At 35.4% G+C, this 20878-nt stretch overlaps 1 protein-coding gene across 1 annotated transcript in view; it reads left to right on the top strand.

Annotated features, from left to right (window-relative positions):
- Positions 1-15303, top strand: part of RSRC1 (arginine and serine rich coiled-coil 1) — a 411876-nt gene extending 396573 nt beyond the window's left edge. The window contains exons 8-10 of the mRNA XM_023223365.2: positions 7594-7700; positions 13838-13990; positions 14707-15303. Coding sequence (XP_023079133.1) covers positions 7594-7700; positions 13838-13990; positions 14707-14799 — 353 coding nt within the window. The 3' untranslated portion in view covers positions 14800-15303. The remainder of the gene's footprint in view (positions 1-7593; positions 7701-13837; positions 13991-14706) is intronic.
- Positions 15304-20878: the final 5575 nt, after the last annotated feature.

Genomic DNA, 20878 nt, shown 5'->3' with positions numbered 1-20878 from the left:
CGGGAGTGGGTAAAGAATTCATTTGGCTGGAAAATAATGACCAGGTCACAATTCAGGGGCTGAATCACAGTTCTACCACCAACTAGCCATGTGGCCGTCGCCACGTTACTTATCAGCTTCAGTTTCTCATCTTTACAATGAGGATAACAGTGTTATTCCTCATTGTCATAATATTTAAATGAGGTAATCCATATGTAGTGCTCAGCACAGAGTGCCTTAAATTTCTGTTGCTGTTACTATTACTTACTTCTGCTACCAGAACAGCCCATCTGGCCTTTTAAACAATGACTTAAATGAAAAATTCACTTCTATTACCTTCCCCACTGGAAAGGTATTACATATATCGATGATGTGAACAAAAATTACTGTGGACATACGTACACCAGAACAAAACATGTCTGCTTTAAAACATGGTTTCTACCACATAACTGTCATTTTGGGTAGTTTGTGTTATAAGACATCCATTAGGAAGTGAGAAGATCTCCCATTTCTGCCACTGAAGCCTGGGTAACCATGTGTCAGCAAAATACCACTTTCCTACTCAGCCCACAGCATTCAGTGAATCACGGTGGACTCCAGTGTCTTGGTGAGTGATAAACTTCAGCTGAACCTTTTGTGCCTTATCATAGATGTGCGCAGGCCTGTCCTCCACTGCTTCTACTCCTTCTCTCCTCCTTCTGTCATTTCCACATCCTGGCACACCACAGGTTTACCAGAAGATGTATGAGCTAAAGCCATTTTCTACCTTCCTGAACTCAAAAATGTTGCCAGCTTATTATAAACCATACTGTCAGAAATATACAGATTTATATAAGAACTGTTTAGCCAACTTCCACGTCTTTAATACTGTTATTAAATTAGCACTTTTGTTTATGCTCTGCTTCCTATATCTGCTACCATTTCTTAAGTGCTTTTAACGTTTCCCTATCCTATCATCTCCCAGATTTTTGTGTCTTGCTTTTTCATATCATTTTTACCTTCTGAAATACCACCATGTCAGAGAGTTCTTCCCTGGTTACCCCATCTGAAATAGTTTACTTTCCTCCTTTCTAGCCCTCTAGCCTGCTCTATTTTCCTTGATACCATATTATTTACCTGTTTATTGTCTCCCTCATTAAAACATAAGCTCATGAAGGAAGAAACTCTTATTCATTTCCAAGTCCTAGTATGGATTTGGAACAATGTACTAGTGGAACATTGCCTGGTACATTGAATGTGCTCACTTATTTGAAAAGAGAGGGATGGAGAGAGGGAGGAAGGGAGGGAAGAGGTGAGGGGGGAATCTCTTAACCATCCTATGATATTTAGGCTATTATTATCTCCATGTCATAGATGAGAAAACGGAGACCGACACTCTTGAACCACTTGCCCAAAGCCACACAGCTCGTACATAGCAGAGACAGGGTTTAACCCAGATGGCCTAAACCCAGAGCCCTTAAAACTCACCACTGAAAGACGTTTAATTTTTTAAGTTACAAAAACTTCATATAATTTGACATTTTCTTCCGTGAAGTTTTATTTTTTAATGGTAACTTTACTGCCTTTTGATTTTCAGTTATTCAACAAATGTTTATTGACTGCTTACTAAATAATAGAGCACACTCCACTAAGTTCTGGAGGTGACACAAAAGAGGTATGTCCCCTCTAGCTGGGGAGAAGAAGCTTTCATTCAAGAAGAGATTTGCAAAGCAGCATATGTCAAAAGCCAAATGAATTATGCAAGAGGCCCTTTTACTCACAGGTGGCAAAGGGTGGCATCATCACAAGGTGGGCATTAGGCATGGCCTTAAATGACAGGGGGGATTAAGAGAAGGTGAGAGCATTCCAGGTGAGAAGAGCTGAATGAGACATTCAGTGTGGATTTTGTTTTTAATAAAGCCTAGCCTGATGCCCGGTTCACTTTCACTTATTAAAATATTTAACAGAAATCCTTCTTCATTGGTACAGTCACATTAACATTATTCCTATTAACTTAATCTAATATAGTAAGCAGTTTAAGGTGAGTTTGTCTTGGATCCCATCCAAAGTGGAGTTGCTTTCAGAGACACTTCAGGAGCCTTGTCAGCATATGTAACATGGTCCTGTAGCATAAGCTTCCAGAAAACTAACAGAAAAGCCCTATTCCACTTAAGAAGTTTTCTCATCTTTTAAATTATTTGTGTATATCAGTTCTGGAAATTTGTTCTCGACAATATGAACAACCTCAAAATGTTGGAGTTGGATGGATTTATAATGCTTGCCTTGTATGTGTTTTAAAAGAAACATTTAAAATGTACTGTTTTGAAAGGGAAAACAATTGGATGTGGTCACTTATTTGAAACCTGTGTTCATGAGAAATTTAAAACTTTAGAATTCCAAGTAACCTTTATGAGATGTTTTGTTTGTTCAAAAATTTAATTGAATAGTCAACTTTACCATACAAATGTATTATTGTTTGCTTTTTTGTTGTTCTTGTAAAGCACTTAAAAATACTTTACATTTCAAAGTTTTTTATTATCTGTCTTGTAACATAAGAAGGAATTTTTTAAATGTTTTTATTCTTGACTAAAATTTGAGCTCATTTAATATGAAAATAAGATAATCTTTTGTATTATTTGTGTATTTGTAACAATACTATTAGTATATATATTTTTTCCTGGAATAGTAACATAAGTAACTCAGTAACTGTGGGGCCAATTGACCCAAATGTTTTGTAACATAATATGCATTTTAACTTTGGGAAAATTTATAAAATATTAATATTTCAAAGGAGTCAGTTGAAGTTGCTGGTTGTTACTTGTCATGATCACATCTGGGGCAATAGTGCCATCTGCAGTTCCTAGCCCGGCATTGCTATTAGAGGAGATAGATTTATGTTTGTAATCTACAAATGCAGTATGAAGACTAAAATTTTCTTTTCAAATGAAGATTGATATTGGACCTTGTCGTGTTTATTTACTAATTTTAAAATTTGTATAACATTTGGTATTTTTAAAGAAAATTCTGTGTTATAAAATGTGAAATTGATTGTCAAATGTAACTTGAAGAAGCAGGAGAGCCTAATTTTTATACTATAAACATCAAGAGTAACTAATAAATTTTTTTTTTAATTTTTCATCACAAAAGGAAAATGATTTTCTATACTTTGAATTAAGTATTGATTGTGGTCTGTAATGACTTGGCTTTCTGAGTCTATTATTTTTTATTTTACTATGAAGTATATATCCCTTCCGTTAACATCTGGCAAACAACATATAGAAGTTATTTTATTTACCAGTAATATGTTTATTAAAAAAAATCAAGTACTAATGGTGTGTTTCCTTCATGTTTACCATGTAAATGTTTTTAAATATCCTATATTAATTCTCCCAGTAACTTTGTTACTTGTCTTTAATTTTACTTCATGGCTAATGAATACAAGATACTGTGTGTGTTGGGCATTTATGCAGCACACACAAACCATAATACATTTTAAATCACATTTTCCCTAAATTGGCACAAAATTGTTAAATGACAAATTGACATGAATAACCTAAGAAACTGAATTTAAAACAACGTAATATATATTATTGATGTGTGTTATTCTGCTTCCCAAAAATGACAGGGTTATACTCAAGACATACATTTGTCGTCATTGACATTAGAATTTTGAGTAAGAAGCAATTTAAAACATTTTTATGTCTATTTTCGTACAGGATAGAGCTGAGGTACTGTAAAGCCGAAAATGTAAATCTCCTGTGAATCTTTCAAATTTTAATTTAACATGCGCTGGCAACCAGTAAAATGATTCCCAAACTGAAACAAAAAAAGCTATGTTGGTGTATTTTCATATTGTGAGCAAGGCAGACTGGTTTTCTCCTATCTGCTCTGTCACTTTGTTAGTTCTGAAGTGATCTTTAAAGAAGCACAAAGATAATGTTGTTTTTCTGTAATCTTTCTCCTTCTTTCCTTTATAATTTTTCCAATGTTACTTTGTTAAGCATACTGGCTTTGGCAAGCCTCTAAGATAACACTTTTATTTGTATTAGGAGCTGGTTGTATGTTCAAATTTAAAGCTACAAACACTGCAAGCTTTAGACATCAAGTACTGTTTGTGAGTTCACCTCTGACATTTAATACTAATGATGTCCTTTGCAATTTCAAATAGAGAATATGTTTAGAAAAAAATTTCAAGAGGTCCAGCATTTCATTCATATGAGACATCATTCTGAAGTCAGAAATAATGTCTTTTTGTTGGGAATTAGTGACTGTGAAATAATTCCAGTGAAATTAACTAAGACCTATATAGACAAAAGTAGTTTTCATATTGACATTAAAGTTGGATTGTACAGACTAGTACCCATTATGACTTTCCTTTGCCATATTAACATTATTATATATGTAATTAATAAAAAATGTATCTGCTTGTATGGGATGTGTTAATATTAATAAATTAGCTGGGCAAAGAATCTCTCACGTGCTCAGTTAATACATTGCATAATTAAAAACTAGAGGAGCTTTCATTGTATAAAGCATGTGGGACTATTTACTCTTACATGGCACTCTGATAGTGCTTGGTTTTATTATGTGGGAAGATATATTCTTCCAAAGATGGGAGTATTGGCTGTGGTGGCTGCTACTTCCAAGCATTTCATTCTCATGTGGTTATTTCTCACAAGAGAAAAGACTGGTTTCAGCTGTCAGGGACATATCTTCATAAGAGCCATCTTTCCCAGAAATAGACTGGAGTTGCACAAGACTATACCTTTATAAACTGTGATTGGTCAGAAGTTGAGACAAAGATTTTGTCAGATAATATTTTTGTTGAATTTATGAAACCAATTTTCCTTTAATACTCTTTATATTTATCTCTATAACAACATTAAACCTTTCAAGGATAAAGCTGCTATAAAAATTGGTTTGCTGCAAAAAACTCCACCTTTGTGTAAACCACTTATTACTCTTGTTAAGTAAATGTGACTATTCTCCATGAACCCTAAATCCCAAATTTTTTAAGTGCCTTAGCTGAGTATACAATCATTCCTAATTCAACTGTGTCTTCACATCAGCTTAAAATGAATTTAAACAGCAAGGGTGCAAGTCATTATGTTACATTTTTCTGCCCAGCTAGCATGTGAAAAAAACTGAAATATAAAAATATGAAAATACAAAAATATGAAATTACACATGCACATGGCTGTTTATTAAAGCTGTAACTGTGAAAGCAAAAGACTAGAAACAACTAACCATCCGTAGGGCATTAGTGGAAAAAACTATCATCAAACTATAAAATAGAATGCTATTCTATTATAAAATAGAATGCAGAACTCGCTTAAGCTGCTGTGGAGTAAAAGTGAAGAAATATTAATTGAAAAAGGTCATATACATAGTAGTACGTAGTATGCTAATTTTATGTAAGCAAGAAAAGAATATACTTATATTTTCAAAAATAAACAATGGAGGGATAAACACAAACTTAGTAAAAATGGTTATCTCTAGATTGCGGTGAGAACTAGGGACATTCTAGACTTATGTTTTAAATTTTGACCTTAGAATCATGTAAATATTTTTTGCAACTAAAAGATGAACATTAATCACAAGGCAAGACCTGAAAAATTTTTTCAATTAACTGAAACAAATAAACCTAATTGTATGTCAAATTAATAGCATAATTATGCAGAGAATTATTTCATGACTTTAGAGCACAGTATTTTAGCATTTCAACAGTGGAATAAATCCTAAGGTCAAAGACCATAACAAAATTTTAAACTGTGTTAATACATCTTGTTATTAATAGTAATGTTTGTCCTGTTATTTTGAAATTAATACATATACATATTAAGAAAAACAAATACTTTTGGTCATATCATTAGAGCCTAAGATTAATTTTAGAGTAAGAAAAAAGATATACAAATATAAAATAAAAGACTTTTAAGATCCTAAAATCTTTAATTTGGTTGGTAGTATCAGCATAAACTCATGTTAACTGTTTCCTTCTAAAAGCATGTACTTTGTATCTCACGTACTGAAGAGGTTCAGAAGCATTGACAATTCAGTAACAATGAATACCCCTAGTACCCAGATTGTTGTCTATAAATGTTATTCTCCATTATGAAGAGCCTGAGTTCTTTGGAGAAATGGCTGATTTCAGGTCTGGGACAGAAGCTGTTCAAGATGATCCTACAACTCTTATTAAGCCATAACTACTGGGGATTATATTGAAAGGCTATAGGAATCAACTTCAAGAGGATCCCACTATCCAAAAATGAAACAATTGAAGCATCAAAATAAGGAAATGACTACCATGGACTGAAGTACATTAAATAAACAAATATTCATGAATTCATAATGACCATCTTTGGTCACCTTTGGACCTAAATTGATAAAGGGAAAGAATCAAACATTTATTTTGACTTTCCTATATAGGCTGTATTTCACAGTCACTGAGGAGATGTTCTTCATTATAGAAGAATCAGAGCTAATAAATGCAGGAAGAATGATAGAGTATCACCATTTTACAACCTCTAATGAAATAATGGCTCAAAGCAACAAACAGTGTTGCTAATTTGCTAAGTGAAAGATTAATGGGGAACTTTCTAAGGGGTCAGACTGACTCACCTCGTCCCCACTGATCAATCTTAACCACTAAAAGTAGGAAACGTGCATCCTGATATGATGTAATAGGAATGACACAGCATCACCTATGATGTATTCTTCACCCAAAGAAATTGAACCTTAATGTAATTAAGCCTTTAGGTTTCACTAGTGGTTTACACAAAACATGGGAAATAGAGGAACATGTTAAATAATATCGTGAGAATAAAATCAACCAGATCCAAAATCTAGAAATTTTACAAGATACATGTTTCAGATTCTTCAGTGAATAAATGACAATGAAAGGGAAAGGCAGTGGACTGTAAGTGATAAAAGGAGACTTAAGGTACTTACCAACCCAGTGCAATGTATAGACCTTGTTTGGATCCTATTTCAAACAAACCAACTATAAAGAGACTTTTTTACAATCAGTGAAAATTAAATATGGAATATTTATAGATGTATCCAAATTAAGGAATTATAGATAATATTTTTAGTTGTACAAATTGTCAAGTTATTGTTCTTTTTATTTAAGTTCTCATCTGTTGAAGATGGCTACTAAAATATTTAGGGATAAAATGTTATGATGCCTCAGATTTACTTTTAAATATATCAGATCCACCCAAAAAAATTGAGGTGGGTATAGATTGATTAAATAAGAATAACAGAAAGTTAATGGTTATAGAAGCTGAGCATTGCGTACAGGTGGATTCACTGTGCCCTTATCGCTTTTATGTGTATTTCCATGATAAAATGTGAAAGTTTAAGAAAAAGCCCCCCCACCAGATTAGCTGAGATCATTATAGCAGTGCCTTCTTAGCAGTGTTTTAGGTTTTGAGTATGAGTCTTAATTCATAGGAATGTTGTATTTGTGGATCTCAAAACAGAAGAGTTTTTTTGTTGTAGCTTAATTTATAATGTCTTTTTATCCAATTAAATTTCATAAGTAGTAAAATTTCTTCATAGAAAGAACATTGCTTAGGTATAGTGTTATTAACATGCTTACACCAAAATACACTGACATTATACCGTCTTTTTCAGACCAACCTACCCTGGTAGAACAAGTAAAAAGAGTGAAAGAAATTGAAGCTATTGAAAGTGATTCTTTTGTTCAGCAGACATTCAGATCAAGTAAAGAAGTCAAAAAGGTAAGTTTTTATCCACCCATTATGAGTAAACCTTTGGATTCTATCTGAAGAGATGCTTTATTAATGGATTTTACTTACATGTGTTTCTTCTAATAGATGAAGTAAAGCAAGAGAGGGTCAGCCATGTTGCTGAGAGAGAGAAAACAAATTAGGGAGACTCACTTAATCACTTTAATACAAGTTTAATTTGTATAAAAAATACTATAAAATGTGTCAGATGTCATTTTTATTTTTAAATTCACCAGGAAGACAAAATAATATGTCAACAAAATAGTTCTATAACAGTAATGCACATTTCTTAACATACACGGTTTTCTTTTCAAATGTGTACATCTACTTTTTGAATTGACATTGCTAGAGAAAAGTTAGAAAAGGGCTTTAATAATAAAAACTAATACCCATATTGTCACATGTATCTTCATTCTTTGCCCAGATGGTTATCACTTATTTGACTGTGGTAAAGGAGCTTTGACTGACGTTTTACTTCCATTGAATATTTTATTCTTTCATTCGTTGGTAGGACTGCTTTTAGGAATTAGGTTTCTATTGTAGGAAAAGGTATCCTAGGAAATACATATATTCTTTAATAACATTCATCTAATGAAAATATGGTTATAATTAACACTCTAAAATATTCTCCATCCATAAATTGTATTAATGGCTGTATAATATCCTGTTGATGTCTCCTGACGGTTATTTTTCCTCTGATATCAAGTAAGTAGTTTTAACTTCAGAGATTTTAAGTTCACATTTATTATCTTTTTAAAATAAAATTTTAAGATGGAATTACTTGTTAAAGGTTAACATTGTTTTAATACATGTTTCCAAGTCACCATCTGAAAATATTCTACCAATTCAAATTCTACCCAAAAGTTCAAAGAGATAACTGCCTCCCACAGATACCTTGGTTAGCACCCAATCCTATCAGGTTTGTCATGTTTACTGACCTAATAGGTAAAAATTGGCCTGTTTCCATTAGCACTTCTTTTGTTATTAGTGAGATTAAAGTCTTTTCAATTACCACATACTTTTTCAAATAATTTATTCAGGAGAGATGTATTGAGCATATACTACATGTCAGGCGTAGGACCAGATAGCCCTGGATAATCTGTGGTCCTTGTGTTGCCATTTTGTTGATTTCCTTTGAACTTTTGGTAGTTTGCCAGCACAACTCCTAAAAAAATTGGGGCCGTGAACTGAACATTCATAAATGTAGTTGCCTGTTTTATTTAATCTTATTCTTACATAGTATAAGGCCATTCATATATCCTAATGGAATTAATTTATTTTAAAACTTGCTTTCCTTATATTTGTTTGTGAATTTTACCCTGACACCCAGTTTTTATTGGACTCTCTTATGATAAACTAGCATTTTAATTATGTAGAAATGCTTATTCTTCCACAGTCAATACACTAGGTTTTCTACTAAACAACTTTTTCTCACTTGGTACTAATTGTTAATTTCTCCCTTTAAACTTATTTTCAATTCAATGCCTCCAACAAAGCATGCATTGAAAGGTAGGAAGTAGTGTTAACAGGAGAATATGCTAGAAAGCTTCATCAGGTGGCATTTATCTTGGTGAATATACAATAGTCTGAAGTCTTACTGGACTTTTATTAGTCACTACACTTCAGAATGATCAGAAGATCAGTGACAGTCTAACAATGAATAAATTCACACTTGACTGAAATATAGAACAAAGGGACAGTTTATTACTTTAGAAAGTGATATCCCTGCCTAGATTCTAAAATATCTGTATCTGCAATATAAGGTGAGGATTCAGTATGCCCAAGAAGCTGAATTATTTATGAGGAGGTTTCTTAGCAAAAGGAGGTAAACTATCTTGTGGACCCTTTTATCCAGATCATGGAAAGATATGATGGATTATCCCTGATGCATAGCAAGGATTAACTCACTTGAGGACTGAATTACCCATGACCCTAGTTTCAACGTATTTTTCTCCTGGACAGTTTTGTACACTTTGATATAAAGTTTGTATCCCTTAAAAAAAGTCTTTTGTATGCTGGCCACCCCTTCAGTTGGTACAGTCTTTGTTTAGCTGTGTTAATTCCACTAATTAAGCTAGGGAGCTTTTACCAGAAAAGTGGCTATTACCAGTGACATGCTAGACACTGTGTCTCCTGCAACACATATTGATTTAACTAGTTCAACTCTGAAATCGTATTTCTTTTGTCTGAGTAAAGAGGGAATCTGATAGTCCCTGATATATCATTGAGGAACGAAGATGCATCTTGTTTTCAAACTTAGTATGAGTTATTCAACCCTAATATTGTTGTATCTGGCAGATACCCACCTGTGTTCAAAAGAAGGCTAAATAACCCTATGCAGCATGGTCTTTTGGCCTACTTGGAAGTAGATTTTAGAACTAATTTTTACAAACTAAACCACCAGGTGGCAGCGCTACTCAAAGCCAGATATTTGATAGTAGCCATTTTGAGGTTTTGTTTTATAGTCAAGGGAAAATTTTATCTTGCAGTTTTTCTCACTTAAATAAAGTAGCAATTAGTGGTTCTCTCTACAAATTTTTAATTGCCCATTATTAAACAGTAACTTCCATGCTCTGATCTAACCTCTGAGAGCTTCACCTTCTATTATATGTAAGTACTTATCAAAGAAATCATTAATGTACTGTGTAGATAAAAACAAGATGAGATTGCTTGGTTTATATGGTAGAATCTTATCTCTGCTACCTGAAGAGGTGGTATCCACATCTTTGATAACTAGAATAATAGCACTCCACATCTTTTTAAGGCAATTTAACATGGATAGTGTCTCCCGGCTAAGCCCTGTCACGCCATGGCTAAGATATGCAGAATGACACCCTCTTACAGTCTCTGTAAGGCAGTATAGACTACCAAAAATCAATGTCTTGAACCTCTTGGATTAGCATATTTCCCACTTGCCCTTGTGCAGAATATTGGGCTTTTTAAATGTCCTTAGTTGTAAAAAGGGTCAGTATAACATCACTTAGGGCCACAAACCATCTAGGCACAGTGTGTTGGAGACATACAAATGTTTGAGACTTGGTGAAAAAAATTACTGACTCCAAAATATAACAATAAAGCTGCCAAAACAAATTGAATAAATATTCAAATATCTATAAAAGTTAATATTATCATTAACATTGGCATCATTAGTTGTTAGATTTAGTAGTCATAAGCATCTTAACATTTGAAAACAATTTGTAGAATAGATTTCTCTTACTTTTAAGAATTCCTAAACATACATGACTGTCCAGATATCTGTGCCTCAGATATCTAGCCCTTTTGTCCACAAGGGAATATATCTCTCCTATGAATGCTGATCAGCTTCCATTAGAATAAAAATGAAAAAATAGAGTATTTTAATTGAATAAAATACATGCCTTAAAAAAAAAAAGTGGATATCGATATCATCATCCCCAAAATAGCTCAGAACTTGTCTCCTCTCAAAAATCCACAGCCACCATTTAATTCCAAATCATCATCTTATTCTTTAACTGTTACAGCAGCCCTCTGGTTGCTCTTCCTGATTTTCCTTTTGCATTTCTCTAGGACCCATTCAGCAGCCAAAACAATATTTTTCAAGAATAATTAGACTTTACTGACCATCTGACCATTACAGAATAACTGGTACCAAATTTGCCCTCCCACCATAAACAGCTATAGAACTTGACAAGATGTGTGAGGCATTGTTTTTAGGAATGTAACAATAGGCAGCTCAGGAGGGTGATCCTTTGGAGAAGGGAAATAAAAGGTGAGCCCCACAGTTGCCCGACTTTCTGTCTGAGATCACTTGCCTGCTATGGTGCTGGGAAGTGATACCCATGCAGAGTGGCGATGTGGCTGTGTTAAGGAAGAAATACCCCAAGTTCTGGCCTGCAGTGTCTCACTGTCTCTTTTGCTCACTATACACCAGCCCGTGTGGCCTTTTTTCTGATCTTCAAAGACACCAAGCTCTTCTCTCTCAGAATCTTTGTCTTTTCCCTCTGACCAGAGACCTGTTCTTCCTCTTCACTTGCCTGGCTCCTTCTAAGTCTTCAGGGCTTAGATTTCACCTCCTAGAGAAGCCATCCCTAGCCACCCAATCTAAAGTAGATGTTTTTCCCTTCCTGATCCCCATCATTCTTTGTCAGCACCTTGTATATTCCTTTATAGCACATACTACAATTTGTGATTATGCACTATTTTGGAATTTATTTGTTTATAATCTGTCAACTCCATTAGCAACATATAAATGCCACTTGGGACAGGGACCATATCTATTTGACTCTGCCTGTATACCCAGTGCTTAGCAATTAGTAGTGCTCAGTAAATACTGGTTAAATAAATGGATCTCCAACTCTAAAACAAATTAACCTATGAACAATTTAATTTATGCATATTTTATCCTGTGTATATTTTTCTTAATGACATCTGTTTTTGGCTTTGTTCAGAGAAGTGAAGTGTTCAGCAGTAGATAAGTTTAAATAAATGGAAATTGAAAAACAATAGGTGTGGAACAAATGGGTATAAAAAAGGTTACATAACAGAATTAATTTCCTATTCTTCTTGTTTTTATTTAATTTTACTTTTAATTTCAGTTTCTCATCTAATCCACTTCATATTATCCCTGTAACTTTGCTGCTACTCAGTCACTCCCTGGCCTTCTTTCTCAGGGAAGCAGACATTGAAATGTAACTAAGTGAGCAGTAATCTGCTGGCTTTTTCAAGGCAGAAGCAATGATTTCTTAGTTGTGTCCCCAGCGCTTGGTACAGTGCCTGGCACCTGGTGAACATTCAGTAAAGGTGGAATGAATTGGGAGTCTATGGTTTGCATGATAGTATAAGAAATCCTAGAGTTTTATTTTTTTCCAAAGATACATCGTACCTTTTTTTCAAACTTTTATGTATATATATTTTAATATTTTAAGGAGCTCCAAGACAACCTTTGAGTTCATCAGCTGATGAAAAGATAAATAAAATGTGGTAGATCCATACAATGGGACATTATTTAGCAATAAAGAATAATGAAGTACTGATACATGCTGCAATATGGATGAACCTTAAAAACATTATGCGGCTGGGCACAGTGACTCACGCCTGTAATCCTAGTACTTTGGGAGGCCAAGGCGGGCGGATCACTTGAGGACAGGAGTTCGAGATCACCCTGGTCAACATGGCAAGACCTCGTCTCCACTAAAAATACAAAAATTAGCCGAGTGTGCGTGGTGGTGTGTGCCTGTAATCCCAGCTGCTCGGGAGGCTGAGGCAGGAGAATCACTTGAACCTGGGAGGTAGAGGTTGCAGTGAGCCAAGATCACGCCATTGCACTCCAGCCTGGGTGACAGAACAAGACTCTGTCTCAAAAACAAAAAAATTACGCTAAATGAAAGAATCAGTCATGAAAGACCACATATTGTATGATTCCTTTTATCTGAAATGTCTGGAATGGGCAAATCCATAGAGAAAGGAGATTAATTGTTACCTAGAATGGAAAGGTTGGAATAAATGGGGAATGATTGCTAATGGTATGAGGTTTTGTGGGGGATGATGAAAATGTTCTAAAGTTGATTCTGGTAATAATTGCACAACTCCGTGGATATGCTAAAAGCCATTGAATTATGTACTTTAAAAGGGTAAATTGTATGGTATATGAATTCTATCACTCAATAAGGCTATTTTTTTAAAGATAACCTTTGAATTTACTTTTCATACCTAAAGAGGCCAACTAAATGTTGGATATTTATTGTAAGCTTGTTTCGATTAATAGAATTTAGATATATGAAATAATGTATCTCTCAATAGTATAGGCACATAAGTACCAATTTCTTAAGAAAAATATGCTCATAAGAAATGATGAACATTTTCTCAGCATTTTTGTGTTATTCCTAAAACAAATACAATATAGTTATTCTTATATTCTATTTCTATATATATAACTGTATTCCTAAATATAATTATTCCTAAAAGAAGCAAATATAAAAATAAAATAACTATTTCTAAAACAAACAAATACAAAAAGTAGGGCCTTTTTGGAGATGGGTATCATCTCAAAGGAGACTAATTGAACAGTTGTTACTCAAAATCAGAAATATTATTGAAGTGAAACTCTAATTGTGTATTGTGTTGAAATTAATACGTGTTGTTTCTTTCAGTCAGTGGAACCTAGTGAAGTGAAACAGGCAACTTCAACATCAGGACCAGCATCAGCAGTTGCCGATCCACCCAGTACTGAAAAAGAGATAGATCCCAGCAGCATCCCTACTGCTATCAAGTACCAAGATGACAATTCCCTGGCCCATCCAAATGTAATAATATCCTTAAACTTTACGAATGTCAGTTGAAGTCTAATTTACTGAAATTATTTCAAACTGTTATCCTTTTGTGCTAACACCAAGAAGACCATTGGAGGAAACAGGTTCATATTCTCTTGGTAAAAATAGGCATCTGGCCCCCAGGCCAGAACTGTTTATCTAATTAGAACTGTTATCTATATTTGAATACAGTAGGGTCCAATTCATGTTGCCTAACTTGTAAACGTATTCTGTCTATGGTTAAGAAAAACAGACAAAGAGAAGCATTTTTTCCCTTTTTTTTTTAGCTGAATTGATCAGCACCATGAGAAGTGTTTGTTTAAAAATCTAGCACTAAAAGTTCCATTTCTGACTTAGCTCTACTTTGTTCATTATCTGTGAGCACATCACTAACATCGTACTTTGCTGTCCTCTATGAAATGGTGTAATTCTGCTGTGTTTTGGAAAAGTTGTAGGAAATAAACTTCACAAATACAAGGTACAAAATTGTTAACCAATGGTGTTGATACTAGTAGTTCTTTTAATCCAAGAATTTCTGAGCATTAGTAATTCCAAATAGATAGTCATCAATTAAGAGGTCATCAAGAGTTAAACAATATCCAAATCTTGTGTTGAGAGGTATATTCTACAAAGGTGGGTTCTGTCATATTAGGTCAAATTCAACTTATTGGGAGACAGTAACATTTTTTCTTTTTCTTTTCTTATTTCAGTTATTTATCGAGAAAGCTGATGCTGAGGAAAAATGGTTCAAGAGGTTAATTGCTCTCCGACAAGAAAGACTAATGGGCAGTCCTGTGGCCTAAGTAATATACATATAGTTGGATTGGATTGTCAGCAATAACATTGGAAATTGAGGTTTTTAAATCCCAATATTAACTTTTTACTCTTAAAAGGATTTTTCTGATTATATATAAAGGTAGTCTCATTTCATTTGTCTCTCATGTAGGCTTGAATATTTGTTGATTTGAATTAAATCAAACATTGTGGAAATTAAAACATAAAATTTAAGATTGCATGAAAATGTTATACTGTTAATAAAGCTAATCATAAATAAGTCTGTTAAAATGAATGGTACACAGTAGTGTTTCTTAGTGCAATGATGAGAATTGAATTAATGCTATAAATATGAGATTTCATCTTTCATATGGTATTCAACCATTTTTAGATATTTTATTTCACCATATTGCGAATTTTTAGGCACAATGAAAAGCACGCTAAACAATATAAGCAGAATGTGCATGTTAACATATTTATGGGAAAAAAAATTTTTGAAACTTAAATAAATTGATGATTTTGCTTGGAGATCAGCTTCTACTAGATGCTCCCTTGCAACATGTTAGCAGATCTCAGCTCGTTTTAGAAATCATATGTTCATGCTAGACCTAATCAGTTGGCCAAATACCTATGATAGAGAAATCATTTCTGAGAAAACCGATAAGAGCTCTCACTTCAATCTTACTTAACCCACTGCTATTCCCTGTGGGGAAAACCAGCTAATTGTTTTGATAAGGCTATCTGCCATTGTAGAATACCTTTCTCTAGTAGCTGAATGACAATCAACTGTATGTTCCATACTAAACATGCCAGAGATAGGACTTCTAGGCCTTGCTTTACAAAACTGGTTTTTACCAGCTGACATGAATATTTCCTGTTTCTATTTTCTCCTGTTGTCCAGTCACTCTAATTTAGTCTCTGTGAAACTGTAGCTCAGAACACAAGAAAAGCACAAAAAGTCTTCAGGGTAGGACTGCCAACATATAGGACATTTTAATGCCATCTTCTTTATATTTCTGGGACTATTAAAATTCAAATCTCTGTTGAAAATGAAAAATGTAAAACACTCAATTGCACAGAGTATAGAAAATAAGTGATGATGAAACATTTGGTTTCATACAAACATGCTTTCCCATTCTAAATAGATGCTAGTTTCCTTTTTCCTTAGCTGCAAATAAAAGTGCCCCAAATGAACTGAGATTTGTGTGGTTTTTAATATAGATGCATACAATTTTAGTGACTTTAAAAAGGGGTTACAGTTTATGAAATATTTTTATTTCATACTTTGTAATAACTTATAAACTATAGAAGTACTACAACCCTATTGGAAAGTATATTTTAGTGGTCTGGGCTAGGCAGTTTTCTCAATATCCCTCATCATCTTATCTATAAAACAGTGAAAATCTGGTCTACTTCAAGTATATTTAATACCAGTGTTCCTCTGTGGCAAGTTCCCCAAATACAGAAGCTTGTACTGTGACAGAATTGTTTTTTGAGTTTTTGTTTGTTTGTTTTTTAGATGGAGTCTCACTCTGTCACCCGGGCTGGAGTGCAGTGGCGCGGTCTCAGCTCACTGCAAGCTCTGCCTCCCAGGTTCATGCCATTCTCCTGCCTCAGCCTCCCGAGTAGCTGGGACTACAGGTCCCTGCCACCACGCCCAGCTAATTTTGTGTGTGTGTGTGTGTTTTTAGTAGAGACAAGGTTTCACTGTGTTAGCCAGGATGGTCTCGATCTCCTGACCTCGTGATCCATCCGCCTCGGCCTCCCAAAGTGCTGGGATTACAGGCGTGAGCCACTGCGCCCGGCTGAAAACCAAATTTTTTTAATGAACCAAAGTATGGTCCCTACAGGAATTCAGTGACTACTTCTCTCCTCCCTGATTTTCTACATGATTCATTTTTATATATTATTAACTTCATTTACCTGCATGCCTATCAAAGACCACAGTATTACCACACAAGCCAAATCAAATTTAATGAAAAGGACTGCATAGAACATGATCAAACATATTGCCTAACTCAAGCTAGCCTTCTTTAATATACTTTTATAGTGAGTCTATAAAACAGAGTAATTCCTTTCATGTCACTTGATTAATAATAATTTGGATGTACATGAGACCTTAAGTATTTTATGAAACATTAAATGATGGATACTGATAATACAGGTTAAGTTTTCATTTCTGACAACTAAGTATATTCTCAAGGAAAATGAAATAAGAGCATTTTTCCTGGCACTCTCTAGTTAAGAGGAGGCAAAGAGCTAAAGATATGAGCACAGAATACATTGAATCATTCACCTCCTTTGCTTCATCATCCTAACATGTGAAATGAGGATACTAATTGCAGACGTGCCTACTTTGATTTTTCAGTAAAATGACATAAAAGAAAGCCCTTCATAGAAACTTCTGCTATTTATGCCAAGGGAACATTTGACATGATAGACATCTTAGTGAAATGTGGAACAAATAGTTGCTATACTCCAACTTAAATGTGTTTATGTGTGTTCTTGAGCTACCATGGTCAGTAGTTGCCATTCCAGCGATTTCCTCAGCCCTCCCTGCTCTTCTTCCCTGCCAAGGTCATAAGAAACCTTACTTGCTCTGCAATTAGTGACCTACCATCTACTTACTTGAGAAATCTCAGGTCTTCTTCACAGTCAGATTTACCCATTTATTCATTAATATCATGTTGAGTACCTACTTCATGCTGGGCACAGTAAGATGTGCTTGAGGAATGCATATCTGAATCCAGTAGAGATCCTGCCCTCAAGAGGCTTAGTTATGAAGCCCAGACATGTAAATGTCGGTAATACAGTACTTGGTGACAGAGGAGAGGATTTGGTTGCAAAGGAGAGAAATTAAGTTAAAAAATTAAGGAAGGCTTCATGGAAGAAATCACAATCGAACTGAGTCTTGAAGGACAAGAAAGCTGAAGCCACAGGAACTCCCAGTCACCCACATATATCTTCCTGATAGCTATTCTAGACGACTGGGAACTACTGCAGTTTTGAACAGAGTCCCTCTCATGAAATACCCAAGTGGCCCTGCTCAATCAATCTTATCAAAAATCCAGGCAAAATTTCAGGTACCTGGTAACCCTCTGACTCTCTATTTCTTTATTTTTGCGGAGAATAAGCTGAATAAGATAAGTCTTGATTTGGCCAGAAGCATCAACAATCTTGCATACTGCCACTTGTCAGCCAAGACGACAGATTCTGCAATGGAACTGAAAAGAGACTTTCAGTGCCGCTAAAAAAGAACTGCATCTGCCAGTAAGGGCTTGCACGACCATGTGGACCACTGTGTGTTCGTTACTCTGTTTTTCTACTCTGTACTATTATAGAAAGCATCGTTTTGGAACTGAAAGACACAATTCATTTGCCTGTGGTTAGGTCCCTCCCCAGATTTTCCTTTGATTTGTGCATCAAGTGAAAATCTTTAAGTGAGCAAATAAGATAGTAACAAAAACTAGAAATGAAATAAGACATAGAACATTTTCAGCCACTAAACTCTAGATAGAGTTCATCCCAAAGCTTTCGCCCATGTTACTCTTTCCTTTCCTCCTTTCCCTACCCCAAAATTCCTTGTGAGTATTACAAGAGATTTTAAATCAACTCTTGGTCATTACTCAACTGATACAATGTTTGGATTATTTGGACAATTTTTTAATGCCCTCCTGTAAGCCTTACTCTTTGTAACTCCTTTATAGAATAATGGAAAAGTAAGTCCTCTTGATAAGAAAACATTTGAGTCAGTAGAGCACAGCAAGAATACAAATGGATATAAGAAAGAACACGCTGTAAAGTCTGTAATCATCTTAACCTTTTATCATAGGGATGGACACTGATTAATATATTCAACTCTATTTGGTAAGTTTTTTCTAAAAGAAAATGCTGTCATGATATATTTCCAAGTTATTTTAGCTATCATTGTTTCCCCAGAATCTGGTCTAATGCCTGACATAGAAAAGGTCTCAATAAATATGTTTTAATGAAGAATTAATTAGCCCATCTTAAATAAGAAATCTATTTAGCAGTCTGTTTATTTAAATTGCTCAAGCTATTTGGAGTCAGTGCAAAAATAAATAAATAAATAAATGTTATAACCAAATTATTTTGGTTTCTCTGATTTATATCTACAAATGGCTCTGAGCTGACAGAGGTTTTTGGATGTCATAGGGAAGTACACTATATGTGGTGCCTTCTCTATTGCATTAGGAACTAAACAGTGGGGCTGGAATTTAAGCAGGGATCTTATTAGTCCTACTCTTGCCCAGAATTTTTCTAGTCTGACTCTTTTTTTGTATAAGTATTTCAAAATGTGTTGATGTAACCACTCTGGGTCCACCAACTGGCACCTATCATTGCTGTCCTTCCAAAGCTATAGGTCAACTTTCAAGAAATAAAGACTACAAATAGAGTAAGACAACACTTTAAAATCAACAATGTAATCGTTTTATTTTTAGGTCTTGAGAAGGAATGGCAAAGTGATCCCAGTGCAGTTCTGAAAGAGTGATGAACTGAACTGACCCTCTCTCCTTAGCATCTTGTATTGTTGTTCAGGCTTGTTATCTCACAGTGTAAAAAACATAGTATAGTTCAGGCTCCCTTTATAATAATCTTTTAAAATATTAGGGAGGTGCTGGGCATGGTAGCTCATGCCTGTAATCCCAACAGTATGGGAGGCCAAGGCATGTGGATCACCTGAGGTCAGGAGTTCGAGACCAGCCTGACCAATATGGTGAAACCCTGTCTCTACTGAAAATACAAAAATTAGCCGGGTGTGGAGGTTGCAGTGAGCCAAGATCATGCCACTTCACTCCAGCCTGGGCAACAGAGCAAGACTCTGTCTCAAAAACTATATATATATAAACTAGGCCTACCATGGTAACTCATGCCTGTAATCCCAGCACTTTGAAAGGCTGAGGCAGGAGGTTTGCTTGAGGCCAGGAGTTCCAGACCAGTCTGGGCAACAGCAATGTGTCCGGAATTTATTCCTTCCGGTGGGTTCTTGGTCTTGCTGACTTCAACAATGAAGCTGCAGACCTTCACGCTGAGTGTTACAGCCCTTAAAGATGGTGTGTTTGGCGTTTATTCCGTCAGATGTTCAGATGTGTCCAGAATTTCTTCCTTCTGGTGGGTTCGTGGTCTCACTGACTTCAGGAGTGAAACCACGGACCTTTGCAGCAAGTGGTACAGTTCTTAAAGGTGGTGCAGACCCAAAGAGTGAGCAGCAGCAAGATTTATTGTGAAGAGCAAAAGAACAAAGCTTCCACAGCGTGGAAGGGGACCTGAGAGGGTTGCCGCTGCTCGCTCAGGTGGCCAGCTTTTATTCCCTTATTTGGTCCTGCCCATGTCCTGCTGATTGGTCCATTTTACAAGCGCTGATTTGTCCATTTTACAGAGTGCTGGTTGGTCCATTTTACAGAGTGCTGATTGGTGCATTTACAATCCTTCAGCTAGACCCAGAGCACTGATTGGTGCGTTTTTACAGAGTGCTCATTGGTGCATTTACAATCCTTTAGCTAGACACAGAGTGCTGATTGGTGCATTTAGAATCCTCTAGTTAGACACAGAGAAGTTCTCCAAGTCCCCACTTGACCGAGGAAATCCAGCTGGCTTCACCTCTCAGCAAGACCTCATCTCCAAAAAATAAAAATAAAATTAACAAGGTGCAATGGTGCATGCCTTTAGTACCACCTACTTTGGAGGCTGAGGCAGGAGGATTGTTTCAGCTTAGGAGTTCAAGGCTGCAGTGAGCTGTGATTATGCCACTGCCCTCCAGCCTGGGTGACAGAGCAAGACCCTCTCTCTAAACAATAAATAAATAAAATGAACTGCTGAAATCTCATGTCTTGAGTAAAATTCATAGCTGCAGTCTGTGATTCTATAAATGTTCTATGAAAATTGTGTTATAAACTTGAATTGAAAATCATAAGTGGCCGGGCACGGTGGCTCAAGCCTGTAATCCCAGCACTTTGGGAGGCCGAGACAGGCGGATCATGAGGTCAGGAGATCGAGACCATCCTGGCTAACACTGTGAAACCCCGTCTCTACTAAAAAATACAAAAAAAAAAAAAAAAAACTAGCCGGGTGAGGTGGCGGGCGCCT

This window comes from Piliocolobus tephrosceles, chromosome 2 (genome assembly GCF_002776525.5).
Source record: "Piliocolobus tephrosceles isolate RC106 chromosome 2, ASM277652v3, whole genome shotgun sequence".
Taxonomy (NCBI): Eukaryota; Metazoa; Chordata; class Mammalia; order Primates; family Cercopithecidae; genus Piliocolobus; species Piliocolobus tephrosceles.
The sequence above is the reverse complement of the archived record's forward strand: the minus strand, read 5'-3'. Positions and strand labels throughout refer to the sequence as shown.